The 27,883-nt window shown below is 38.0% G+C and overlaps 3 protein-coding genes across 3 annotated transcripts; 2 read left to right on the top strand and 1 right to left on the bottom strand.

Moving 5' to 3' along the window:
- Positions 1 to 108: 108 nt before the first annotated feature.
- On the top strand, positions 109 to 8,583 carry LOC145497194 (histone deacetylase 11-like). The gene is made up of 14 exons (XM_081477003.1): positions 109 to 567; positions 1,933 to 2,081; positions 2,778 to 2,878; positions 3,179 to 3,295; positions 3,737 to 3,779; positions 4,097 to 4,173; positions 4,451 to 4,513; positions 4,763 to 4,859; positions 5,323 to 5,392; positions 5,658 to 5,713; positions 6,005 to 6,057; positions 6,445 to 6,531; positions 6,872 to 6,953; positions 7,284 to 8,583. Exons 1-14 carry the CDS (start codon positions 527 to 529, stop codon positions 7,349 to 7,351), a joined length of 1,104 nt encoding a protein of 367 aa, XP_081333129.1. The 5' UTR covers positions 109 to 526; the 3' UTR covers positions 7,352 to 8,583.
- A 209-nt stretch (positions 8,584 to 8,792) lies between these two features.
- Positions 8,793 to 12,217, bottom strand: LOC145497569 (RIB43A-like with coiled-coils protein 2). Its single transcript, XM_081477387.1, has 6 exons — positions 11,977 to 12,217; positions 11,598 to 11,679; positions 10,669 to 10,951; positions 9,824 to 10,232; positions 9,519 to 9,685; positions 8,793 to 9,305 (listed from the first exon to the last, which is right to left on the bottom strand). The coding sequence occupies exons 1-6, from the start codon at positions 12,091 to 12,093 to the stop codon at positions 9,224 to 9,226; spliced, it is 1,140 nt and encodes a 379-aa protein (XP_081333513.1). The 5' UTR covers positions 12,094 to 12,217; the 3' UTR covers positions 8,793 to 9,223.
- Positions 12,218 to 14,676: 2,459 nt separating this feature from the next.
- LOC145497669 (uncharacterized) lies at positions 14,677 to 26,574 on the top strand. Its single transcript, XM_081477498.1, has 15 exons — positions 14,677 to 14,971; positions 17,402 to 17,487; positions 17,675 to 18,143; positions 18,565 to 18,797; positions 19,498 to 19,662; positions 20,174 to 20,444; positions 20,690 to 20,961; positions 21,807 to 22,249; positions 22,415 to 22,580; positions 22,807 to 22,996; positions 23,625 to 23,663; positions 24,217 to 24,289; positions 24,500 to 24,549; positions 25,641 to 25,901; positions 26,112 to 26,574. Exons 1-15 carry the CDS (start codon positions 14,881 to 14,883, stop codon positions 26,186 to 26,188), a joined length of 2,886 nt encoding a protein of 961 aa, XP_081333624.1. The 5' UTR covers positions 14,677 to 14,880; the 3' UTR covers positions 26,189 to 26,574.
- Positions 26,575 to 27,883: the final 1,309 nt, after the last annotated feature.

Genomic DNA, 27,883 nt, shown 5'->3' with positions numbered 1-27,883 from the left:
AGAGGCAGTTAGTTGGGGCGTGCTTATTATAAAAGACCTAAAGCCTGAGACAAAACTTTATATATATTATATCATTTGAGTCTTTAGCACAGTCCTTTCTTCCCTGGCTTTTAGTATTTTAGAGTTTTTATCACCAACGTTTTGTAAAGCCTAGTGCATAGTTACATGTTTTATCGCTTTTCAAATTCTTCATATATGCAATTATTTGTTCTTAGAGGGATCGAAACGTCGTTTTTATCGCTAGGTTTTATCCTAAAATCTTTCGTTTTCCAAGTTTAGCAAGTACCGCCAGGAGCCATAATCGCACCCGTACCCGTGTCTGTTGGTCTCCATCCCTACCCAATATTTTCTAACACTCGGAATCTTAAGCCGAGAAGTCCTGGATGTGAAAACAAAATGGCGGGCTAGTCTGCATGATTCGTATCGTTTTGTACGGGGGCGTTGGCAGGTTGCTTTAGCTTCTCGACATGCTGTTTCTCTTGACATAACGCACTGGCTTTCCTTTCATCGACGAATTAGGCGTGACATGTCAGTTCTAAAGAAACTTACCAAAGAAGAACAAAATGGGTGAGTACAGAACGAGAAGGCCTCAAATATTAATGTTATGATCTGATGAATGAGATCATTTCACATTTAGATGCTCAATATATGCATGGTCTGTCGATATTCATTTATACGTGATGATAACCTTAATTTTAAATCTTTCTCAAGTTTTCCTCAATCAAGTTTGCTAAAGAAAACGTTTTGGCCAGGATATCACTTGAGTTTAAATGGACGAGCTTTCTATTTTATCTCTGTTCTAAATGACAGCTGTTTTCAAGCTGTAAACATGCAAAATGTTAATATGACTTAAGGTTTACCTTTATTTTTGTTAAAACTACAATCGAACTCTTAAAACATTAGGTTTAAGGATCCTATTTAGGTCGTTTTTGTTATGTGGCAATTCTCGGGTCGTTTATATGGTGTTTGAAAAATGAGAGGTTTAATCCAAGTCACTGCCAGAACATGCTTGCTTTGTTGCACTGAATCAGTTTCTTCCCCCCTTTTAAGAATCGTCGCATCCTCCAATCCTCTCATTCCAAAGCCACAAGTGTGATCAACACAATAATTTTAATGAGATTTGCATAACGTGTACATATTTGTCAAAAAGGAATAAACAAGTTTTATTGCAGTTGTTTCTGGCAGTCAAATATTTTTTGCTTAAAAAGGCATACAAACGAGGTGAAAGAGTAAATACTTAGCTCTTATTAACCAAGCAGGAGGTCTGTATGGGAGAATCTTGACTAAGACCAAGGTCAAGATTCTCCCATGCAAACCGACTAAGCTCGGTTAATAAGATGTTTATTATATGGCAAACAAGAAAAATTTAATTCGTGTAATGTAACTGGTTTGTACTAGCTGACATTTTGCTTGCGAATGGCAATGAGCTGAGCTTAAATCTCCCAAAGTTTGCTTTTCTTCTTTACATTTTTTTTCTCATCAGGCTTTTTGGCACTTTTGTACCATAAATAAATATTTTTAGAAAAAAATCATTAATATTTTTTGTATTGCAACTTCTTCACGGTAAAATGTAACCGGTCTGAATGCTGGTCCAGATGGGAAAATCTAGACTGCGATCAAAATCGATTTCAGCCATTCAAATTCATGAATTTGGTAGTTCCCAGTCTTTGTGAGACACAGCCACATAATAAAAGGCAGAAATGACCTCTTTGCCCTGTTTGTTTGTCAATAACTGCAATAACAGCTATTGAACAGGTTGTCTCAACGAAAAAAATTCCAATATTAATACTACTATAGCATGACCTATGTGTATCTGCATTTGGTAATGGCCACAAGATGATGCCAAAATGTCATGTTAGAGCGTTTATTTTTCTTTTTAAATGTTTTTCCATATCTTCTTTAATAGTACTTCTGATTTGATTTTCTCCACAGTGCCCAGGAATGCCATTTGTATGTCGAAGTGAAAGCCAATCAGTGGCCTGTTGTGTATTCTTCAGATTATAATATTGGTTTCTTGGGTCTGGAGAGGCTCCATCCATTTGATTCAGGAAAATGGGGAAAAGTTTTTCAATATCTTAAAGGTATATCCAGAACATGTTCCATACTTCTGGCAAAAACTCCCTTGGTAGTGGACCTACATTTAGTTGATTACCATACTATGTACTCCATGATATGCAATATAAAAGAAAATGGTACAACATATATGCATGTTAGAGGGTATTTCTTCTTGCTATGTCAGTAGTAGTGACCCACTTATTGTAACTACAAAGCGTCATCTTCTCAGGCCCTTCTCCTAGAGTAGAGTAGTAAAGTCCATCCTCACCTTGCCAGGGCTCTCATTAAGTTTTGAGTCACCTGTAGCCTTGCTCTCCGCACCCGTAGGAAACTTGTTGCTTTGTGGGTGAATTCTGTCAATAACAGGCAATTTCACCCATAACATCGAGCATACTCAGCCATAACAGGTGTTATGAGTTATGGCCCTTGGCAGCCCTGCTCTCCCTTCAGTTTTCTTCCTTCCACCACCAACCTCCAGTACCTAAGGATCTCCCACTTATCAAAAATGTACTGCCAGGGATACAGCTTATGATAATTACTGCAGGGAATGTAAATTGGCAGCATCCAGTATCCAGGGACTCCATTGAATGTGGACTTGTTTTAGGTGCTTTATGGAAGAAATTCAATTTAATGGCCCAATTCACTCTTAGAAGTAAATTAGGAGATTTTTATTCCTTGTTTCTCTTATCTGACTATAAGCATCACAACTTGTGTTGTATCAGATGCAAAGATGTTGGATCAGACAACTGTTGTAGTACCTAGAGAAACTACTGCTGAAGATCTGTTGGTTGTACACACTCAAAGCTACTTGGACAGCCTTAGGGTAGGTTTTGCACTTGTAATATGTGTACTATGTTGTGAAAAATTAGAAATGAGAATTAATTTATGCTCTGCAATGTACACCTCTTTAGACAGTGTGACCAAGTCATCCTACTTTATCACCTCTTAATTTATGCTTGATTTATGCATATAAAATCCTTTGGTTAACAGAAAATTAGACAATTCAATCACCTGGTTCACAATGCAGAGTGTACATGTACCTGTTGACCCATTATTTGCACTCAAAAATGCCTTGTTGTGTTAAGTTTTATTAACAAGGTCAGATGAAACATTTTCTTTCTAGTGGAGTGCTCGGGTTGCTATGATATGTGAGGTGCCCCCTTTGGCCCTTCTTCCCAACTTTATTGTGCAGCGCAAGGTCCTCAAGCCTATGAGAATTCAGACTGGGGGATCAATACTGGTAAAGTACATATTACAAAATTCATCTTGAATTGTAAATGACAATTAAGTAATTTGTGAGTCACTTTGATTGGGTATTGTATAAACTCTTATCTTAGTCACTACTCCATGGAAACATTAAAAACTGAATCAAGAACCTTTGTTTTCCAGAGAATCTATAGATAAACACTCCTGAAATAAACATTTACAATGTCTAACGGAGAATTATATTATTAGTCAGAGAGTGATCTGTAATGCTGTAATAAGAGGATCCAGTTACATGAGTATAGCAGTGACAAATGTGCAGAAAAAAAGGAAAAAGTGCTTCTGTTTAATTTATATCTTAGGTTTTCATTGTCAATCCAGAGTTTATCCATTACACAAAAAAGACAGGAAGGGCTGTTGCATAGTCATAATGTACACAATCGCAGGCTGTTGACAATATCATTTTGTTTTATTTTAGGCTGCTAAACTCGCAGTTGAAAGGGGCTGGGCAATAAATATTGGTAAGAATTTAGTAAAAAGGTTTTCTTCATTTTCAACAGAGATTATTAAAGGTCCAATCTATGTCTGCCAACTTTTCTAAGTGACAGGCATGAGATTTTTATACACTGTACCAAATTTGCTAGGATTATCAAAGACTTGACCATGTCGGGCAATTATCCAAAGACATCCAACGATTTCCACAGATATTCCAGAGATTTCCAAAGATGCAGAATATGATTCTGTTTTCAGTATCTGGATAAGATCAAGGTTTTAAAAGTAGACAATATTAGTTACACTTTTGAATAATATTGGAATAAGAAAATAATTCCATTATTAGGTGGTGGCTTCCATCACTGTTCTGGGTCAAGAGGAGGAGGCTTCTGTGCCTATGCAGACATCACATTGGCAATCAAGGTACTTTTAGCACTGTGACATTCTTGGTAACTTTTATCACTTTTCTCGGTATGCTTCAATTACACTCATATATGGGAAGACGAGATGCAGGAAGGAATGTGACAATTGGAATTTGCACAACAAGTTAGCCTTGCAGTTCTCTCTGAGTTTGCTATTTAGGTATCAAGGCATGGTAAGGAAGGGGTTGGGGGGAGGGTGGGGGTCCTGCTACATACTGTGTTCACTCTGTGTACTTGTTTGATACTTATTTCATATGCTCAACTTGGTTTTCCTTTAGTTCCTTTTCAAGCATGTGGAAAGTGTGACAAGAGCTATGATTATTGATCTTGATGCCCATCAGGTAAACAGTTCATATAGTATATATTTCAGAAGCAACCTGTAGATGAAGATATTTCCCCTCAACACCTCCTTTAGGCTGAAGAATATGTGCAAAAACCTCAACAAAACTTTAGTTCTACCCAACCAGCCAGCTGCCTTTAAAAAGCATTAACTAAATGACTGGATTAATTTAGTGGAAGGTTGAAACTAGACCAGATTCATGTTATTTATGGGTAACATCATTTTAACCTGTATGTCGATATCATGTTAGGGAAATGGTCATGAAGCAGACTTTGATGGAGATGAACAAGTTTACATAATAGATGTGTATAATGCCTTTATCTACCCTGGAGATACCAAAGTCAAAAGTAGGTCTACTGTTTGTTCTGTGAATTTCATTTCCATCCATGACTGTTTCACTGCCTAAGGTAACTGTCAACAAGATCTGGTGAATATTTTCAAAAACGTATTTCAGTCTTTGCTGCTGGTTTGATAAAGCCTAAATACATGTAGATAGCGTTTGTTGGAAACAATGCTTGCAGAAAGTAGGAATTAAAATTTATAGATGTCATAACCAATGATCCCAATTACACATCCAGTGGCCTGTTTTTCCTAGAATCCAACAGCAATATTATAAAAATTTCAGCTTAAAAGCAAGCAAAAAATCTGACATTGGATTTCTCAGATGACAGATGGAAGTTTCACAATGCCTAACCAGTGCAGAATGATGACATGTTTGACTTGGTCCAATGACTTTTTAACAACTTGAATTATTTATTTATTTATTTATTTATTTATTTATTTATTTATTTATTTAATGTTTTTCTCCAGGTGCAATAAAGAAAAATATAGAGTTAAGGCATCACACAGATGATGAAACATACCTTCCACTATTAAGAAAGTGAGTAGTACATGCGGATTTCAGTTATTATCAGGTATCAGAGCAATCAGCATTTGATATGCTTCAATCCTTTTACTGTTTTAATTATATTCCTATCAGAAATACATTTGGTCATTAAGTTGATTTGTTATTGAATTATTGTTTATCATGTTTTATGCCAACCTTATGTACTTTTACAGAGGTCAGATAAAAACATTGTATGAGTTAACATCAAACTGAAGCATTAAGGAATGTAAAAAAAATCTCTTGCTTCTTTGTTTTTTAGACACATTCCAGAAGCATTGAATGACTTTAAACCTGATATTATTGCATATAATGCTGGTAAGTTACCGCACTTCCCTGTTGTATGGTTTTCATGATTGACAGAAATAGTTTGAAAGAGAAATAGAAACATTAAAAGTGAAATTGTAACTTTAATAATGTACCTAATGTTAGTAGAACAAATTGTCTGCCACTTTTGCAAAATCTTTAATCTGCCAGCCTGCAAATTTATACAGCCTACTCTCATCATTTTGGATTTTGACATCAAAAGCATTATTATTAAAATCATTGTTTGTATAAAACAATTACTTATTTGGAATTCTGTATATTGAAATTATTTTTCTCTTTAAGGGACCGATATTCTTATAGGGGACCCTCTGGGTAATTTGGCAATCACACCTCAGGTAAGCTTAATTTAATTAATAATTTGTAATTTTAAATCTGCGACCTTGAAGCTCATTTCAGCTGGTATTTTTCGCGTACAATGTAATTGTAGAACTATTAGTTTCATTAGAGATCCCGATATGAAATGTCTGTAAATATTCCTAAAATTATAGCATAATCCCACCCCTACCCCTCTTGTTCAGACTTAATCTGTAGCCTGTTTTTGGTTTTTGTGTCTTCAGGGGCCTTTTAGTTTTATATGATTTGTTAATTATTATTACATAAATTTTAAGATGATATTCTAAACCTCTGTCTACCATTTTTATTTTAAGGAAAAATTTAGTGCTGATCACTAACAGACAAAAAGATAAATAAAATGTTGATTAAAATAAATGTTTTTCACCAAGGGAATTATTGAAAGAGATCAGATTGTATTTCAAGAGGCTCGACAGAGAGGAATTCCAATCTTCATGTTAACTTCTGGAGGATACCAGGTAGAATAACAGCTGTAACATGTAATTGAAATTTGGTCATCAAACAAAGTTCTATAAATATTTCTTCTTTTTTTTCTATAAAATAATATTCCTAACTAAACAACAGTTTTAAAAGGTTTAGATAAATTAGCTCTTTTGATTTGAGAATTCTACTTCAGTTTTGTGCCTTCTGGTGTGTTCAAGTTCATGATGTTCAAACATGCTTGTTAAATTCGATGATTTCTGAATAGTACAGGAAGTTGGTTTGACAAGAACTTGAAATCAGTATCTCAGCTATAATGAACAAGTTAGACCATGGTTCCCAGCTTACTAATGAGAAATACTTTTTCCAATGTGGTAGAGAAGAACAGCTAGGATCATTGCAGACTCCATCCTTAACTTGCAAGAACAGGGACTCGTCAGCTGCAATTATTCAGAATCTGGTAAGCTTTTTTAAGAAAATCACATATTGCAGTTTCTGTAATTTCAGGTGTTTCATTAATGTTTACAGGAGGGCAACTGGCTTTCACAGGTGGGCAAAACTTTTAAACTGAACTTTATAACAAAAACTTTCCTCTAGATGGTTAAACCATGTGGGCAAAATTATCCTCACAGCCAGTCTATTCGCTCAGTTGCCTGGCCCATAATGAAACTCCTGAATTTTGAAAGCTCTCGGCCTCTCCTTGTTTGGCTGCATTGACATTTTCATTTGTTGGTAACCATGGTGTTTATAAAGACAGAGTAAATTACTGTTATTCGTAATTAATTTTTAGGACCTAGAGGAAACAAAGGCAAGAGTGACAACCAAACAACATACAACACTTTTCAGCATCATTTGTGACGGCAGAAAAGGATCTTTGAATACACTGATGAGAAGATATCTGCAAGGTTCCATGTCACATGTAAAGCATGATGATCAAACTGAATCAATATTACTGTATCAAACCTACATCTAAGAAAGACGACAAGATGTTGTTTTTTCAATGTGACTCATTTTACAGCAGTACATGGGCTTTAGAAAATAGCTCAAAAAAAAATGTGCGCACTGTTTGGTTTAAAAGTGTGTTTCTATAACTCCATACGAGAACAGAAAAGTTGTCGTAGTCATGTTTTGGGCTGTTCTCTAAAAATGATAGAAAACATGTTGTCCATGTTTCCATTAAGTTATAGGAACACTCAGGAAAGTTTGACAAAATTTGAAAAACTTGTGGAAACACTTGCCCATGGGCTTGTGTTTCTACTAGCATTTCTTGTTCTCCCAAATTTCCACAAGTGTTTCTATAACTCAATAGGAGCATGGAAAATGTTTTCTATGAGTAGCTTTTCAGAGGGGAAAAAATGCAATTATTATTATTTTTGATTTAATTTCAATACTATCCCATATAATATTATGTCAAATTTTTAAGGTCTTTCCCCAGTATTGCATTGTGCATCCCTACTACGCATAATTTCACGCGTGATTAGCACGCGCGCATTGAAAAATGGCAACTTTTTCTTTACAGCTGGACCTCGCCATAGAGGTAAATTGTCATTTTTTCGCAAATGAGTATGTGGTTACCTATCATTTTCTTCTGTTGTTTTGAACTGAGTAATAAATTTCCCTGTGTAAAATAAACATGGACTAATCCTCAGTGTAGAACAAAAAGCAATCGTCAGAAACATGAATTTAGTAAGCAATCGTGACTACAATCATGGTGCTATTATAAGGATTTATAGGGTATAAACAAGGTGCTGTTGCTGCTTAACAAACATGGGGACCCCTCATTTTTATTTCAAAATATAAGTTCCTATAATATAAACAATCAGTAGGCAAAGTTTCACAAAAATCTCAGTGCAGGTTCTATTTCAGTGGAATGACCTTAACATGCTTTTATTGCAAGTGATAGTTCCCATGAAGTTCAGCTCTAGGGCTTCTAAATTTTCACATGAAGTGGATAACAACATCTTAGTAGTAATTACTGAAAATATTATGAAATTAATACTGTTTTTTTTTTTATTTTCTTTGACAAAAGTGATTTAAAATTTTGTTTTATTATTTCAGAAATATTAATGTCTTGTCCAGTCAAGGAGTAGTTCTCAAGGCAAAATTTTAATGTGCAGAGCAATATTGCTAGTGATAGTAAGTTCTTCACTTACTAGTATGATGTTTCCACTTATCAAATAGGTTAGGCCATACGTTAATGTTAAAAAAATGTAATTATTTTATTACTCTTAGAACTTTGACATATTATCATTGGAAAGGTAAAGAAAACTGTGAAATTTTCCATTTAATGTTTTGTTATGGTCTGCCTTGTGGGATTAAATGTGTCAAGCTATGCCCATGAAATGATATTCTACTACCTTTTTGGGGTTCTTTTGAAAATTTCCATCAATTTCATCATCACTTTTGTATGGGAGTTCCCCCAAGGTTTACATCAGAGTTGGTTAAACATGCACATTTAAAACTGACTCTGAAGTCACAAATTTTCTTAAATTTATTGCCATGTACATAAAGATATACATTCAGTGTAAATAAAATTCTGAAGACTAAATAAAATTCTTTAAAATGGCAGACACCTTGCAGATTGAAGCTTTGTTCACATCATTTGAGTTTCTCAAACCTTAGCAAGACGCTCCCAGATGCAATTTATGATCTTTTAAAATACACAAAAAGTCAACGAAAGGTTTTGCAGTGGACATCGTAACTACAATGTATTAAACTGACAAGAATGTCTCATCTACTGTTTGTGTTGAACTGCATAAAGTACGCTGCTGTAGGAGCATTAGTGTAGACCTCTTGGTCCAAGTATTCAAGCCTGTAAACAAAACAATAATTTGGATTAGCCCAAAGTAACTATTTGGCACAACATTTATTGTCAAGGAATTCCTTGATCTCTGAAGAAAATTGTGAAAAATGTTATAAATGAGGTGACTTTTAGTTGTTGGAGTCAAATCCGCCAACTCTTAAACTCATGCATCCTGCATGCTTCCAAGATCAAATTTGCAAAATTGTTTTTACAAAAACTCACTTTGCCCTCTGTTCAGCTGACAGTCTTCTGTTCTCATCAGCCTGGTCTCTGTCGATCTCCTTTTTCTTTCTTTCAATGCTACGCTCAGCCAGTATTGCTGCCTTGGCTTGTGTCAGCCTCAGTCTGTTGTATTCTTTTTCCTGCTCTTCTTCTTGCTGTTTCAGCCTCTATAAAGGAAACATAGCAGGTTTGATCAGTATGATATATATGTATAATCATGCCCAAATTAACCAGAAGTTTTACTAACTCTCCTACTGACCGATGTAACCAATTTATTAGATAGGTTGCACATAAATTGTCCTAACCTCCTTATCGTCCATCTGTGCCTTTTGAATGCGCCTTATTTCAGCAAGTTGAGCTGGGCTCATGCCCTTCCACCGATCAGTAATAACTCTGTGTGGTCCAAAGGCACTCTGGGCCACATCAGGGTTTTCTGTAAGCATGTCGCCAAACACAGAATTAGAAATTTCAGTAAAGTTGTCGTCTTGTTCCTGTTGCTTTTCTGCATCTTCCTTGGCTTGTCTCTCTCTCTTCAAAGCTAAATTCACGTCTTTAGTTGCCATGTTTATTGCACGGCGACAATCTGCTTCTGCACTTGCAAGTTCACAGGCCCTTTGGTCCATTTCCCTAGCTTTCAAATCATACAAGTGATCTGCATACTTCTGATTTGCAAGGGCTTGGTCCTTTTCATTTGTCTGCTGTTTAATCCATTCCCTGTAAAAATATATTATACACAGGTAAATAAATAACCTCTTATTCCTGATCTCAATATCTGAGTTCATAATCAATCAAATATTTTTGTTTGCACACAATTGGTCTAAATGCCTTGCACAACTGAATATGGGAATATCTGACTGACATTCCCCAATTTTCAAAACTGTGCATGTTGCAAATGGAAGATATTGTTATAATATTATGTATGAGTGCTTTTAAACCGATGGCAGTAGCAGTCCAGGATTTATCTCCAGTATTATTCTTTTGAATCAAATGGATTATTTCTACTCCCCCAATTGAATGCATTTGTTACCAATATGAAAACTGGAATTCTCTTTCAACTTATACCTTGCTCATGAAAGTGACAAGGTTTACAGACTGAGGAACCCTTTCAAGATGTCAAAGGCACATGGCTCAAAGTTAAACAAGCACTTACCGGGCCTGTTCTTGTTGTAACTTTTGACGTGCCTTGCCATTCAAATCTTCACCAACAAATTTCTGAAGTGATGCTACACCACATCGTGGATCATCATCTGAGACCCTGGCTGGCTTGTCTTTCTTCAAACTATCAGGATCATTCAGGTCAAACTCTCGTCGACCATCTGGCTGTTGATGTGAATGGCGGAACTCATTCACAGCCTTGTTCAGCTCACGAATGTCATGCTCTTGGCGCTTTTGAAGTAAAGCAGCGATCTTGTCATTTCTTGTCATGTCAGCAGCTGTAACAGGCAAGTGCTTGTTAGTGGACTTAATAACAGAACAGTTTGGAACTCTTCAGCTTTCTAAGACCTAAAGTTTTGATGTAGTTTCACTATGCATATAAAATGACTGGGTTATACTGTATGAATAGAGTGGGAAGCATACCAGTCCATACATTTACACCAAAGTCACAAATAATGAAATGTACATATCAAGGATCAGAACAGTCACTTTTTTGCTAGTAAACCTACATAGCTAAGCAACCCATGTACTTCCACAAAATGCCCCACCGAATTAATATACTGTTATAAAGGGGTAGGATTTTCATGAGTTGAAGTAAAGAAAGGTCGGAAAACTACCTTTTAGTATGTAGAGCAAAAGGGCCTGTGAAAATATATCGTATAGAGATATTAGCGACGAGGAGATTCGAGGCCTTTTTGGGGTTTGAAATAAACAACTAGGCAGGGGCGTCCGACTACTGTTACACCCGATTGTTTACTCCACGGTACTGTAGCTAAGATTTCTTTTCTATACAAGTTATAACTGTCATTTTCAAGGTGGCATGACCAGCAGTGTAATTTTTTCCAAACCGAGAGCAAAAAATTTTCAAATACCAAAAAACGGTGCCTTTATTCACCAACTAATCGACATTACTCCAACACTTACCAAAAGCATTGTGTCGTCTTTGCTCTTCAACTTCGCGTCTTGTACGGTCACTCACTTGCTCACTGAGTGCATTTAGGTCAATCTAAAGGAAATACAACCGTACAGAAATCTTGAAAAAAAATCGACGAGCTACAGACAGTTCTTAAGGCGGTAGGTGGTGCAGTAACCTGCACTAGGTATCAACAACAGCTCTACAAGTGGTTCGATGCCAATTCTTCCTCATTTCCAACTATTAAATTCGAGACGCCCTTAGAGATGGAATATGTCCAGTTAACACAAACACATGTATAGCAACAGAAATGGAGGGTTAAGAGCAGATTTTCGCCCATAGACTACAAACTAGCCAGAATAGTTTCTTTTATGTAAGCTTAAATCTTACCCCGATGGTTCGTACTCGGGCGTTGAATATTCGACTTTGCCGCTGCAACTCCCGATTTCGCCGCCTTTCTATGGCGGCGCTTTCCTTCATATCCACAGGAAGATCGAGCTTATACATTTTTCTCTTGTCTTCTTAAAGGTCTCTACCACATTTAGTTGATATCGGGCTGTATCTAAAGCAAACTCTGTTGATGGCCTCCTTTTGTAATCAGTTCTCTTGCTTTGCAGTGTTGCTAGGGAAACACAGTCCAACCTACAATGCATTGCGCGCTGAAAACTGGCCTCAATCTGGTTGTGGCTGGTCGGCAAAGTATCACGGGTAAATTTGTGAAACTCAAGAAAAAATAGTATTCAGTAATTTTTCCCCGGATTTTTTCCTAGATTAAATGAATTATAAACAATACTGCGATCCCATTGTAGAAGAAAAGGACATAAACTGAGTGTCAGTACAGCGTTTTAAAATAATCCCTTGAATATAAGCCTTGGAGTAAGCCTCTTTGCGTTAATCTCTGATTACACTACACCTCTCTTGATCCCTTGTAAACAGTTGAGCTCGAGCAATTTAATCGTACGCCGAATTTAACAAAATAGCCTCAATTTCGAAGAGACATTTCTTTAATATATTGGTCGGAAGTTTCTGCGACGAGTTAAGAAACACAAAAGTTGCGCTATTCGTTAGCAAGGGACTTGATGTGAAGATCAAACAACTGGCACTCTTTCCGCGCAGTCGATCGCAACGGTCTTTGCCCATTTTCAGTTTTTCCGATCGTGCAGTATTGCTAAGAACATCGTTTAGACTCAAACTTCAAACAGGTTTCAAACTTCAATATTCCCGTTGCACGGGGACGTTGAAAAATAACTCCGTTTTTCCAGTCTTAAGAAAAGTGTCAGTCTATTGAAGAAACAAAACAAACAAGACAAAGACATGCATGTCCCAGTGCATTAAGATCATGTGTAAGGCAAGCTAGCTTTATTTTGAGTCGTAAACGTAGGGAGTGGTTCCCCAATCTCCCGAACCAAGGGCTCATGACAAAAACGCACGACTATTTACAATAACGTTACTACTTACAATTACTATGTTCGCTAAGATAAATTAAGAATTAAAATATAAAATATTCCTAAGAGCACGACTATTTACAATAACATTACTACTTATAATACTATATTCTCTAAGATAAATTCAGAATTAATCACGTTGGTCTATAGCTATCATGATTTTGTTCTGCCAGCACTTATCATATTTTATTTATCGATTCTAGGTTTGAGATACAGCTTGAACTGAATGATTTAAAATGAAGTCATAAAAGTTACTCCCGGTAGCAACGTATGGACAGTTAACTTTTGTTTCACCTGTTCTGGACCGAACCGAAATCGGTAACGGAGTGATCTAATGGACTTTTTGATAATCTCTCAGTTTTTTAAAACAAAAATACATGGCATACCCACTCAGCGGCTTGAGGCTGAAGCAGTTAAAATGGACGGCTTTTTTGCGAGAAAATAGCCAAGGAGGATACTTTTGTAACCACCACAGGGAGACCAAAGAAACCAGAAAAGTACGATGAGGCATTTTAAATGCCACAAGCTACCAAAAATCAGGTCAGTAACGATATTGCAGAAACTCAGGAGAATGAACAAGGCTTTTGATAGGATAATTTCGAATTTGGGTACGGCAACAGCTTACTGTCAAAGCATTCGCCGGTAGAACATGAAAGTTGACAGAGATGGAAAGTGGAATTTTTTTCGTAATTGACTCGGTTCCGACAAACTGTCTTTTGGGTTACTATTTAAATATATTTGCCACCTGTTTCTGTCAGGGGACAAGCTAACTTGTACTCAACTGAAACGTTTGTTTCAGGTTCCTCCGACTCTATGTTTCTAGTCTAGTGCAAAGTTCCTTTGAGTGCAAAAAGTGACATCCGTTATGCAGCGGTGTCAGTAGATTCAAGGAAAATATTTTTTCAAAGGGATTAAAAAGCCAAAACAAGACAGGTATCACATTGTGAATTTAAATGGCAGTAGGTTGCTCTCATTGAATTGTTTGATGAGTTTTTTTGCTCCCCCTTAAAAACTAACAGGAGAACACTTGACATGAAATAAATAAGATTGAAGTTGTAGGCATGTTTTATCCTTCAATGGCAAACACTAGTGTGCGTTGAACTGCTATATTTCAGTGGTGAATTTTTTTTCATGTTTACTAGACCTTTGCCAAGAACACAGCCTTCCGAAAATTTATTTTTCCTTTAACGCGTAACAGTGTAACGAAACACGTCACGCACTAAAGCATTAATTAATTCAAAGGTTTACTGCAAATAATAACTTTTTTTTTTTTGCAGCTCAGTGGCCCATCAGATATGTTTATAAAGTTCCTTAGCAGGCATGGGGCTCTTTTTCGTATTAACCAGTCAATCTTGATTCCATAGTTACCGATCTTCCGTCAATTTATTTTAACTGTGTAATTTACCTTCTATAGGAGTTAACAAAACCAAATATCATATTGTACTAGCTTGCTTGTACAGCTGTATGTTCGTTTCCTATGGATTGAGTTTCAATCAATAATACGCTAGGAAAATCGAGACTTTCTTTTTGCGAAGTACTTTTCGAACCAAAGCTCCTGGCCCTGACAATTCGGCGAGGATCGCTGGGTTTCCCAACTTGTTTATACAAGCGTGAGCCAACGGGAGATTTGCATATCGTTTTGTTGACTCGCCTTTGAAATTCAAATTTCTCGCTATCGCAAAGTGTCAGAGTCGCCCAATAGGAGACAAAAGACAGCCACCTTATAACTCAAGTCTTGGACATCTTTAAAAGTGACGATTTGTCCGATATAGAGGACAGGTGAAGAACTGCGACATTTTGGGAGAAAGAAATTTCCTTCATGGTTTGAACGCGCCATTTTTTGTCTAAAATGATGAACGCTTGTACATTCACACGGTACGGCGTATATTTTCTTATTTGTTGCGTTGCAACCTTCTTCGTTGCCGGCAGATCCATGGCTCGTAAGTATAAAAGAAATAGCAATCCTTTTCTTTATTTGCGCTTAATCCTCGAAGCACATTAGCGAAAATTTTCGATTAATCCATGACCACAATTCATTGAGATTTTACGACAACACGAAACGATTTCACGCCGATTCTGATTATGGCAATTCGGAAATTAAGACTCGTAACGAAGCAAAATGCGAAAAAATAGCGATGTAATAATTTTTGGTTAGTACACGAAGGAGCATTCCAGTTTGCAATGCTACGGAGCTGTCATCCAAATTTTGATCTTTAACTGGGTCAATGCTGATATAGAGCCCCCAGAAATGTTACATTAAACATTTCTGTTTATCAGTAAGGTCGCGGAAAAACAAGAACAACACCTTTTGAATTTATATTAATGCTTCCCACAGATGGTTTTGTTTTATGCGTGAAAGATGTTTAGCTTTCTGACTTTTCACAGGATGAATTAATATTATGCTGTGTTTCAAAGCTGGTCGACGTTTCAATGCCACGGACTCGTTTTAAGCGATAATAGATAGCATTTCTTTTAACGTTTAAACCTCTCGGGGTCTTACAACCCGTTCAGTTCTGCTTCCGCACGCCGGCCGCAGTACAGTTTTCCGTACTTGTCATGTATTATTAAGGAACCTAAATTGTCCCAGTGTGTAACAGAAGTTTACAGATATCGACGAGCTTGTTTGGTTTTACTTTGTATTGGTTTGAAACTTAATACGATGCTGAATCTTCCATCAATGTACAACCTTTCTTAAGTTTCGGCCGTTCGTGGAAATAACGGAGCCATAATATAGAAACAGAAGCTTGCTTGCAACACCTAGGAACAAAAGAAATTTGACTGCTTAATAAGAGCTTTGCGTATGGGTCATGCGAAACTAAATTATCTATATTCCTAATGCACACAAAGGTGCAAACCGCTTTACTCAAAAACTTCGCAGTTTTTCTTAGCAACGTGAACGAAAAACCAGTCAGGAGTTGAACAAAGGTATTCTTCAGTGGATCGGCAAAACTTGTGTCTGATATTGGATGTTTATGAGGTGGACGAGATAATGTGAAGTCATCCTTTTTCGGTTTTGTAAGTTTACACAAATTCGCGAAAACCTTTGCGATTATTAAGCTCAACCGAAATTTCTATCCCGTTACTGTACGTAGTCAGTTTCTTCTGTAGTGTTTTGAAACCGATAGCTTAAGATTGGTTAGGAGACCGAAAAGCATTTGGTATAGTAACAAACGCATAATAATATAAGCAAGTAAATTTGACATGCTGAAAACAAACGTTTCTGAAATTTATCAAGGAAACGATGTTTTTGTTTTCTACTCCTGATGCTGGGTTTTGAAAACTCCAGATGACACCGGAGCACTTTAAGAGAGAACCGTTGGCTTAAGCCGAAAAACAAATGGAAGATGGAAGACTAGTAAACTTAAATTCACAATTTCATTAGTTTTTGTTTTACTTAATAATGCAACTTTTCTTGAACATTGCGGGCTAAGAAGTCCAATATCTACAACAGTTAACTCACAACCTATTGCTGATAACCAACTTTCATGTCCGTTTAGACCAGTTCTAAAATTTACGAAGAAAGGTAAGGGCTGACGTATTTCTTTGAAGTCTGGCCAAACTTTAGAACCTTAACTTGATAGGAACTTAATGATATTCCTGTATGTTTGTAGTTTGGTTTTCAGCTACTGTGCACGGCTCAAGTTTCTAATTTCTCATGGTTTGAAAACGTTTGAAGCGGAGACTCGAACCTGGAATCACACATTTACATGCTGAAAATACTGATTTCATGAAAACTTTAACCAGTCATGAATTTCGTATGGAATTCTTCTCTCAAAGAAATAATATGAACTCAACATCAAAGGCGGCAAATGCAAAATGAAAAATAAAGATAAAAACAACGGCGAACTGAAGGGTACTTAATTTAAAAGAAAGTTTCGAGGTTTTAAGTGTTGCAACAATCAAATGAACCTCAACTTTTTTCTTGTTCTTGTTGTGAACCATGATTGACGTCATAAGATAATGGCAATATCTGTAGATCCTCTCTCACAGAAACAGAGAGAAGCAATCGACGAAAAGACAGGGCTGTCCTCGACATGTCAAAGAGCTCTTGCAAGCGAAATATCTTTAACAGTTCTTGTGATATAAGGATCCGCTATAGGTGTGTGCCTTAGTTGCTATGGTGATACTACAGGGAAACAATGATTAAATTTTTTATGCATCGGAGATCTAAATTATGAGCATCAAAGAGCCGATCTAGCGTCTGTTTTGATTTTCACGAAGCATTTAACCCGTAGGTGGACATTTTTTGAGGATTCCGTCAAAATGTTTAAGTGCCGCAAAACTATGTTGTCATGAGCGAAGTGCTTGTAAGTTTACGATCTCAATTGCGCATGCGTAAATACCCTCAGCGTGAAGTGCTTGTTTTTCAGACGCAGCTTGCATGAATGAATTCCAAGACGACTGTGATGATGACAATGACGAAATGCATCATATTGTCAGGCGCTCTATCGCAAATGTAAGTTTCTTTACTGCTCACATCATTTTTAACCCTAATCTGCTGCTCCATTTCATTTAAGGAGAGACAAGAGGCTTTCTCCTCGATTTACAAGACCAAATATAAAACTAACTTTTCAGTGAAATAGTCTGGAAAAGAAGCGTGAATTATTTTCTCAGTTGTTAATGAATGATTCATTATCTTTTAGCCTTCAACAGTCTCGAAATCCTTCAAAGTCGACTTCTCTCCAATAGTTCAGAATGTTACTTACTACAACACCGGTGACTCGATGTCTTTTCAACTCAACCTGACACACAACCAATCCGCAGGAGCTGTCGATTTGAAGAACAACCTCAAAGTTGTTCTGTGGTCGCAGTATCTCGAGCCTGTAAACAGCTCACTGTCCGTTGTAGCCGGAAGTATCAATGGTACAGCGCAATACAACTCCAGCGCGATTTCTTTTGATGTGACATCGCTGAATAGTGGAGACGTAGTGTCCATCACTTTCGAGGCCACAGTCAAAGACTCAATTCAGCCTTTGTCGAATCTTTACTTTGCTGTACTAGTTACTGGTCAGGATGGCAGTAATAACAATTACCACTATGGCCCAGTTCCCTCGCAGCCAACCCTGTATGCCGTGTTCCCAACAGTGTCACTGGCCAGAACTTCGTACTCATGTAAGTATCACTCATGTGTCCTTGCGTATTATCGTAGGGACTGGTGTAGGTCATTTCGCTTTTTCTTTAAAAGCAAAAATAACATTTCGTCTCAAGAACAATAATTCGACCGATTGATAGAGTCTGCAACACTTAGTTATTCAGAATTAGGGAGAGGTATAAAATGAAAAAAAGAATATTGAGCGGGATATGTCCTAAAGAAATATAATCAGATTCGTTAACGAGAATTCGCAGAAGATCTAAGCTTGATCTAAAGCACGGCTATGTACTTGGTCAGAGTGTTTTTATAACATAGATGAATCAAATTACCTTTACTTGCGGTAGCAATTGAATAGCAATTCTTGATTTGGTTTTCCCTGATACAGTTCAGCAGACTTCTGGGCTGAAAAATTTAATTCCCTGCCTTTAAATTGACTTGCAGACCTATGGGTAGGCAATACGACTGGATATACCATGACTGTCCATTTACCAAAACTCAACTTTTCTCTGCTGGTTGAGATAAGCACCAACATCAATGATTTCTCCTTCATGGAACTGCACAATGTACAAGTCAAGAATCCTGGAGGAGGGATACCAAATGCTGTCGCTTCATATGACTCCAGCGATGAAGTGCCCTTCAATGACCGCGCTGTTCTGGACTTTGGAAACTTAACTGTAAGTGATAATGTTGGTGAAGTTGTTGCAAAGGCACATGCTTCGCAATGCGTGATATTTAGAGAATCGTGTCTAGAGTCTAGATTTAATGTTCACGTATGAGATAATGATGACAACTGTATGGTACGGAGTGATGCAGAAATCTCACCACTTACCAGAGTTTAGTGGCAGAGCATGGCTGGGTAGGTGAGTGGGTGAGTAAGTTGCTGAGTGATTTGACGAGGCGCCTTCTGAGGTGAAAGGTAAAGTCTGGATACGAGCCAAGTGGCCCATCAGGCCAGAACTTATCCCGGTTTCTGTAGCATGAAGCGACTAGGAGTATCTCTACTCCCCCCTAGATGGGATGCTAGTCCATCGCAGGGTTACCCCCAGCGTTAGGTTCGCCGGTACCCATTTATACACCTGGGTGAAGAGAGGCTCTGAGAAAGTAAAATGTCTTGCCCAAGTACAATGTCCCCAGCCAGGGCTCGAACCCGGACCGCTCAATTCGGCCGGGAGACGAGCGCACTAACCACGAGGCTACCGCGCCTCCCATTGCCTTCTGAGGTAACGACGTAAATTCTCGTCATGGAAGAATCTCGTTTTGTGATATTTCGCGAGTTCCAGCGAGGCAAGACTTCCATCACTTCCCAATAAATTCAGGTGAATTTATCTCTGTTCCATCTTATTTGTTTTTGTTCAATTTGTTTTCATTGCCAAGGTTTCTGGCAGCGACGCATCCCCAAACAAGATTGTGATAGAATACAACGTCACTATCAAAGATCATCCACTGCTAGCTAATAACTCAAAACACTGGGTGGGCGCAGGCATGCGCAGTGGCTACCAAATGCTGTGGGTGGGCCAAGAGGCGCTGTACGTATACAAGGTGTGTATTATGTCTTTGTGTCAGACTGCAAATTCTCCTTACATGTCTCCATACGTTTTGCATATTGTTAGTTTAGAGAATTCAATTGATATCAGTGAAGTTTTCCCGTGATGAGCAGAATCAGTTTACTTTCAAGCATTTTTCCTTGATTAATTAACAAGGCTGAGTGGAGGTGGCTTTTAGTCATAGGTGACTCAACTGTATAGAAATTTACTACTCTCAATATTATATCCAGAAGAGAAGCTCTGCGTCACTCTCAAAAAAATATAGAAAACAACAGACATTTCAGTGTGTTGCGTCACAAACATTTTGAACTGTATTTTGCTTTCATTCGTGTGCGTTAAGGAAAACGAGAATCACTTCTACTAACCTGTTTAACTGGTTACCCCACTAAGCAACTCACTATCATATACAATTTGTATGGTTTTCTGAGCGCATTAATTGTATTCCATGACTTATGTTTATAACCTGTATAATAACCCGTATTTTCCTTCTTATTTGTCTCAAACAGAGTGAGCCATCGTTAACTGCCAAATTTACAACCACTAACGACACTGTCAGTAATCGATACTTGATTGGAGATATGCTGTTTGTGAACTGGACTGTCGAGCATATGGAAAACACATCTTATGAGGACGCAAAAAATGTACGAGTATCTTTCTACTCCAACACTCTAAAAATTTTGACGGCGACCTACAGTGATCCAAACAACGCCAGCCAGTCATTGAAAAAGAAAGACGATTTTCATTCGGATGAAATCTTGGTCCCAACGTTATCACAAGGTAAGTAATGGCTTTTAAAAAGAAATAAGAAGTCGGTAAAATTCAAACGGCACCTAAAGATTATCCTTAAACTTTCCTTAAAAATCATACTAATAAAATTTTTAAACGTGTCTTCATGTTGTTAGCACTTTCTTTATTTCACATAATTGCAGCATTCAATAACAAAAATATGTCTGGGCTCCTTTTGTTGACAGAACATTCCATCTTATTAACATCTATTATTTTTTTGCTTTTTTATCTTTTAGGCCAAACGATCTCTGGGGATTTAGTCCTGATTGTTAGCGACAGAATCTCTCCACTGGAGCCTCTTGATATCTTCATGCAGCTCAAATATCAGAACTTAAGAGAAGATGAAAAGCTCAACACAACCCATAAGCCTTCGCCGTCTTATGTGGCTGGAGTCCCAGGCTTCTCGCTCAGACTCAACGAATCAACCAATCAGATACGAATCGGTGGCCGCGCCAAATTTTACTTCAATATATTAATGAGACGAATCGTTTCCACTCTGACAGTAGAGGTGCTTTTTTTTTATGAAAAAATATATTTTGTAGTTAATTACGAGCTTGAGCCACTGGCTCGTCAATGTAAACTGTTTTGTGCCACTGTTCCATCGCATTTATTACATTGCGTTGTTGTTTTATTACTCTAAATTAAAAACTGGATGGTGGCTTCAACGAATACTCTTTTTACTTTGTATCTCATCTCGAAGAACTGATTGATTCAGCTTAAGTAGTTAGAGAAGTTGCTAGGTTTCATTTGCAAGAAAACGCTTGGAGATCAATACAGCAATAAAAAATAATAGGAAGTTAACAGTTACTAAATTTTCAGAGCTCGAGATACCCAGCTTTAGAAAACCTTTCTTTTGAGTATAGATGAGTATTCAGATTTAAGATTCTTATTATTTGCTTTATTGACAAACACAATTTTACACTGATTAAATTACAATATCAACAAGGAAAAGTGAGAAAAATAGAGAAAAAAATTAGACTAATATGTGTGACATATTTGGCATCAGTTAAAATCAGCCAGTTATAAGCTTGCGGAGAATGTGCATGTACCATACGTACGTTCAAGCGCTGTAGGCGATGTAGCAGTGATGTAGTGATGTGACCATGTTCAGAATATATGCCAGAGCTTGTTTAACAATCGAAAACTTTTCTTTCGCTTCCGGGCAAAACTAGCAAAAACCCTGGATTATAAACACACGTTGCAAATAATATGTCATACGCTCCAATTCGACGATAATGCAATGATACTTGAAGGTCAAAGCAACAACTTCACGAAAAGATAAACTCGACCTGCCAGCGTAAGCACTTTAGCATTTGTGGACAAATACTGAGGTCTTTATTTTTAACATTGCAGGTAATCCTTCCTGTGAATGAAACTTCAATCATGTCTCTCGTCTCATTGCAAGTTGTCGGTGTGGGTAAAAACATAAAAAATAACGCTGCCCTTAGCCAAATGACAGCACAACTCAGTTCCACCGTCGGAGACCCAAAGCTTCACGATCGCGGCAAGATCGACTTCGGCACGGTCGAAAGTACGGTCGGCGACGTAGATCACCCAGATAACAAGATCATGTTGGAATTCGAGATTATTGTAAACGACCACGCCAACGTGACAAATGGTTCAAAGCACTGGGTGGGGGTCGGGGTGCGCGGCGGAAAGCGCATGATGTGGATCGGAGACTTTGCACTGATAGCAGATGTTCCTGTGGACAGAAGACCGATTTTGCAAGTTGTAGCGAGTTGTGTTGTTCCGGGCACTAAGCTCTCATGCAGTGAGGCTACCACTCTGGAGAGAAGGTAAAATAAACTTCAATGTTACTAGTATCACGTTTGCTGTCGCCTTACCGAGAGCGTTCAGTTGTTCGTCTTTTCGATGTAAGGAGACCTGGTTGATTTGTAGTTTTGATGAGGTTGGGTACGGTTTATAAAGGGTTCACGCTATTGTGTTATGTATCTCTTCAGCTCGAGAGTGCATTTCAACGGAACAGTGTCCCATGCCGAGCAATCGCAGCAATACGCAGATAATGTGAACGTGTTTTGGATGATGCCACCGTATGTGAATTACACTACGCTGGAGAGAGATCCTGAATTGAATTACTTGGAAACTAAACAAGGACCCAAGTTTAGCGTGAGTTGATCAGTAAATAGATTGAAAGACTGAGAGTAGACGGAGAGTAAAGCTTAAAATAAATGAACCAACGAACAAATACACGGACGAAGAGCGAACGGTTGGCTGAATAGCATTGTTAAATCGAGCGTTTTCCTTCCGTCAGAGAAAGCATAGAAAGAGACGACCTTCCGTATATACACGAGTCATGTCTGTTTCTATTAAATGTCGAGATTTTTATTTCCAGTTTGTCAAGGGAATGCACTTCCTAGACCAGTTTTCATTCTCAGTCGAAGGGAACCTGGATCCTGATGGACTTATGCCTCCAGGCGAAAATTACGCCGTGTCCCCGATACAGCTGTCCTACAGTCCAGCAAGCATGTCAGCCATATATGGAGCTCCACCCGTACCAGTGTCCCTTAAGTTCAAGTCGCCAGGTAAGGGAGGGAACGGGCTCCAGGACCTTTCTATAGAGCTCATAGGCTGTTATAGGAGTCGGAGGGAATGAAAAGAAGAGTTATCTTTAATGAAACCCCTACCCTGCTCCGGAAGAGATGTAATCCACCTTAATCCCTAATTTAAAATTAACATTGGGTAACGTTTCTTTGCCGGGTTAAGTTAGTCTTTCCGATTTAAGCAGTAATACGAGAAAGTGGAACAACCCAACATTATAATGGAAGTTATTTCGTGACAACATTAACATATACTAATACTAATTTATAGAGGCAATCCATTAATTTCCCTTGGCGCTTCACAAAAAGAAAATGAGAAAAATAGTTTAAAATTTAAAAAAAAAATAAAAAGCTGATAAAAGGAGAGATAAGTTAAAAGGTCTCAAAGAAAATTAAAGAAATGTGCTTTTAAAGACTTGTTTAAAAAGATATGTTTCAAATGTATTTTAACACTGATTTGTTTCGTTAACGGCACATGACCAAATAACAGGAACTCATTAAGAAGTGGAAATGGCTGATTTGTGGAAATTGTTTACCCATGACATGATAAAGACCTGCCATCACGTGACCAAGACAGACAGACTGACATTCTTTTTTTTTTTATTCTTTTAAGGTGATGGTGCTCCTGCGGGAACGCCTTCAGAGCTTCCAGGTATGTCATATTCTTGAGCTTGATGTTCAAATTCATCCAGACATACAAATAGAGTAAAGAACCGCCAGAAGAGCTCGTCTGCTATTTTCTAATTGTCCCAATCAACCAGCCGTCTAATCAACCAACCAACCAACCAACCAACCAGTTAACCAACCGATTGATCAATCCATCGATCACTCATTACATTATAAGTCAAATTATCCTCGCATTTTAACTGGTTCTTACTTGTGATCGATTGGAGGAGAGACGTATAAATAACCACCGTCATTACCATTTTTTTGTATTTCTTTAATTTTTTATACAAAACAGATTCCATGTCCCGTGCTATTGTTCAGTAATAGATCACAGAAGATGTTAAAATGTGGTTAGAGCATCAGTGACACACTCGCCTAACGGCTCGTGTGCCACTTTTGTTCTTATCACAGTTTGATGTCATCTGTGATCAATTACTGAACGGACGCACGGCGACATGGAATCTATTTGTTAAATTGAAAATTAAATTAAATTTTTAAACCTAAATGTGTTATACTTTCTATAAACGTTTTCTTTCCAGAGATATATAGCCGAGGATTTCTGGTGCACAAAACTCAAGACATTGTTTACGTGTGTCAAAAATCAAGCGACAGGTAAATATATCACGGTTACATTGCAAGAGATTATATCTAGTCTGATTATCAGTTAAATTTTCCGTACCACAGACTAAGGGTAACAAAAGCAAAGAAATTCAGCAACTCGTGAAGGATCAACATTTGTTGATGTATCACTAGATTTTCAGAATCCACCAAAATCAAAAGGAGAATACTGCCTGATCAGATCTGATGTTTTTTTCACTCTAGGTTGAAGTCTAGCTGCTTCTCGACGGATGACAAGGCACATGCGTGGACTGGTAACACATAGATTTCATTTACACGTTCAAGTTATAGTTCAAAGTAAGATGTTGCAGTTCTTGCGAACCAAAGCCATAAACATTGGTTTAATTAAGAGTGTTGGAGCACTCGCTCATTTTAGGTGAAGAGCGCAGGGATACGGTATAGAAATTGAAACGTGATACGTGAGAATACCCGCCACGAAGGGCTCGTGCTATGTACTTATTGACTGACTGGGAGGGCCGGACGGGATAATATTTGATTTGAGGTCAGGACCGAGCGCAGCGAGGTTCGCACGTTCTCACCGAATGTCAAATATTTCCCGTCCGGCCCGACCTCAGTCAGTCAATAAGCAATTTATCACATGGAAATTTTTGTTTTTCAATTTGTGAGGAGTGTTGACTTTCTATCTGTGCTTTCGGAGTAAGTTGGCACCTGAATTAGTTGTGCATTAGTAAGACCGTACGCGTTTTTTCCGGCCCTGACAATCACTTTGATGCGTTCGGTCCTCATACGGGACATTTTTCGTATGGTCATCCAAGGAAATAGTGCGCGTGGCTGTACTAGTTATATGATAACAAAGCGTATTGCACGACACTGTAGGCAACATAACTGCGATTAAAGGATGGATTTCGTTTGAAGTCATTGTAGCATGGCCAACCTTTTTTGACATGGTGTCCATGGTAAACATTCAAATCTAAAGTCTTAAAAGGGCTTTTCATCGAAACTAGATGGTCATAATAAAGGCGACTGATCACGGTGAAAACTTGGACCTTTTCACTCCATGAAAAACAGTGTTAAGAAAAGGCAAACTGTTACAGAGATCATCTAACAATAAGTGCAAAATAGAAAAAGCTAGCTAAACAAATGAAAACAAGTCAATTTTTTTTCTACTAGTACCTACTTGTGAAGGAACCTATTTTACGCGTTTGGTAAAATCAGTCTAATTGTAGACAAAAAAATAAAAATGAAGTCAGATCAATACTGCACCAGTCAAAGACATTGTAAATGAGGCTGGAAAAATCGTGAAAAGCCATGTATCTTGGAAACGTATACGTTGGAGCGATTGAGTGATTTATTTAGCAATGAAATGTTTGGATTTCTCCTTCAGCTATGGATCAACAAGTCGGCTATGTGATTGGCCAAGATGGAGAGGACTTGTACGGTATAGCGTGCAACAACCGCGCTTACATGCGTAAGCGAGGTATTCAAGGTGCTTGGTATGGCATCGAGAAACGGGTCTGGGAGGAAGCCAAAGCAAGGAACAGCAACATCCAGGAAAACCTTGTTAAGATCGAGGAAAATGACTCGAACACCGGAGATCCAATAGCTAGCATGACGAAGCAGACAACTGATACAACCAAATGGGGAGGTAAATGTCCCTAAGGATTAACACTCTTTAATTTCACCTCTTGACTCGAACTGCGATATGCGAGCAGCCCCTTATCCATTCCTTGCTTGCTCATTCAATTTCTTCCAGATATTGACAAGTCATTTTTAAGAATGGGGTATAAACACGACTGCTCAACATTGAATCGCTTGTTCACTCATCTTGATCTTCGCGTCTTGTTTTATATTTCAGGAAACGCAAAGGGAGTGCACATCAAAATCGGGAACGTCTGGTACCTGAAGGCTCAGTGGAAATGCTGCGGAAATTAAGCCAACGTTCCCACGTTTCTTTGATTATTTGAGTCCATCTTGTGGGATTTATAGGACAGTATATTAATTCCGTAGAGCACTGCATTTAACTGTTTTCTGAAAAATCACACAGGAATCAGAACTTTTTCGCACGCTTTTCCAGCTTTCTTAGTCTGAAGTGATTTCAAGGATCTAATTTGTATTATTTGTTCGAAACTTCGTAAAAGCAATACCTAAGTAACGAGTCGCTCGCGACTGAGGACCGGCTAAAGATCCATTTCAGTTACATGATTGATGTAAATAGTTCGAAATATTCGTGGTAGTACTCATGAACTCCGGGTATATGTTCTAACCCTGAAATACTCAGTTTGTCGAATAAAACATTATGGACACGAAGTCGTAGAATTGGTCATATTCTTAAAGGCATTTGGGCCAAAAGTTAACATTAACAAAGTTCTACATATCCAATCCTTTTCTGACGTCACTTTCACTCTTTAGTCATACACAGTTACAAAGAAAGTTCCGTTCATTTGTCAGTATTAAGCTTTTAGAAATTATGCTTATCTCGAAGGGGTTGTTCTTTCAATAATGTCATTCTAATGAGTCCTGAAAGTGATTTGTCATTTCGATAAACTCGACGTGACAAAAAACAATCAGAAACAAGACAGGTAAAGGTAAAGTCTGCATACGAGCCAAGTGGCCCAGCAGGCCAGAGCTTATCCTTGTTTCTGTTGCATGAAGCGGCTAGGAGTATTTCTACTCACCCCTGGATGGGATGCTAGTCCATCGCAGTGTTACCCCCAGCATTAAGTTTGCCCGTACCTATTTATTCACCTGGGTGAAGAGAGGCACTGGAGAGTAAAGTGTCTTGCCCAAGAACACAACACAATGTCCCCGGCCAGGGCTCGAACCCGGACCGCTCGATCTGGAGACGAGCGCACTAACCATTAGGCCACCGCGCCTTCCACAAAGCCTAACAAAACACACGCAAATCAGCTGGGTAACCAACTTAAAACTGCGCGACAATCAGAAAGGCCAACCCAGCTAAATGAATGCCAAAACGAAGGCCAGTCAGTTAGACTTAAGACATACAGTAAAAGCCTGCGAGTAAGAACCTGCATTTTGCCGAGTTAGGCTAAACAGGTTCTCACATAGAGGGTATCTAGCAAACATTTAGGCTACTAAGGTTCTTTAAAGGGTTCTTATTTTCTTAAGAAAATAATTTCAGAGAAGTTTTCAAATCTAGTGGTTTTCAGCCTATTCCTTACATAAAATTAGCATAAAAAGTATTTGTTTCTGCAATAATTAACAATTGTTCACCGAAGTGGAGGTAAATATCCATCACTTTCACCGACACTGAGGTGAATAATTGTTTTAGTATATACCACACAAGCTGAATAATTAGCGGACCAAAACGTTATTTTGTGGGACAAGCGGTCGGAAATTTTAAAATCTCTCGCGCCGGGTGCTCGGAGGTGAATGGTACTTGCTAGTCACCTCCGAGTTAACCAATCAGAGCGCGCGAAAAGCACTATTCACTTGTGTAGTATATACTGACTGACATGTCCACGTAAAGGGTCATGTTGAAGTCTTACCTTTGTGCATAACATTACATGCTTCCTGACCGTCAACGGTGTAAGATCCCAAACGTTTCTAACACAACTTATGATTTTTTTTTTTGCATGCAACATGCACTATCATTTCCACACTGATTAA

This window comes from Orbicella franksi, chromosome 9 (genome assembly GCF_964199315.1).
Source record: "Orbicella franksi chromosome 9, jaOrbFran1.1, whole genome shotgun sequence".
Lineage (NCBI taxonomy): Eukaryota > Metazoa > Cnidaria > Anthozoa > Scleractinia > Merulinidae > Orbicella > Orbicella franksi.
The sequence above is the reverse complement of the archived record's forward strand: the minus strand, read 5'-3'. Positions and strand labels throughout refer to the sequence as shown.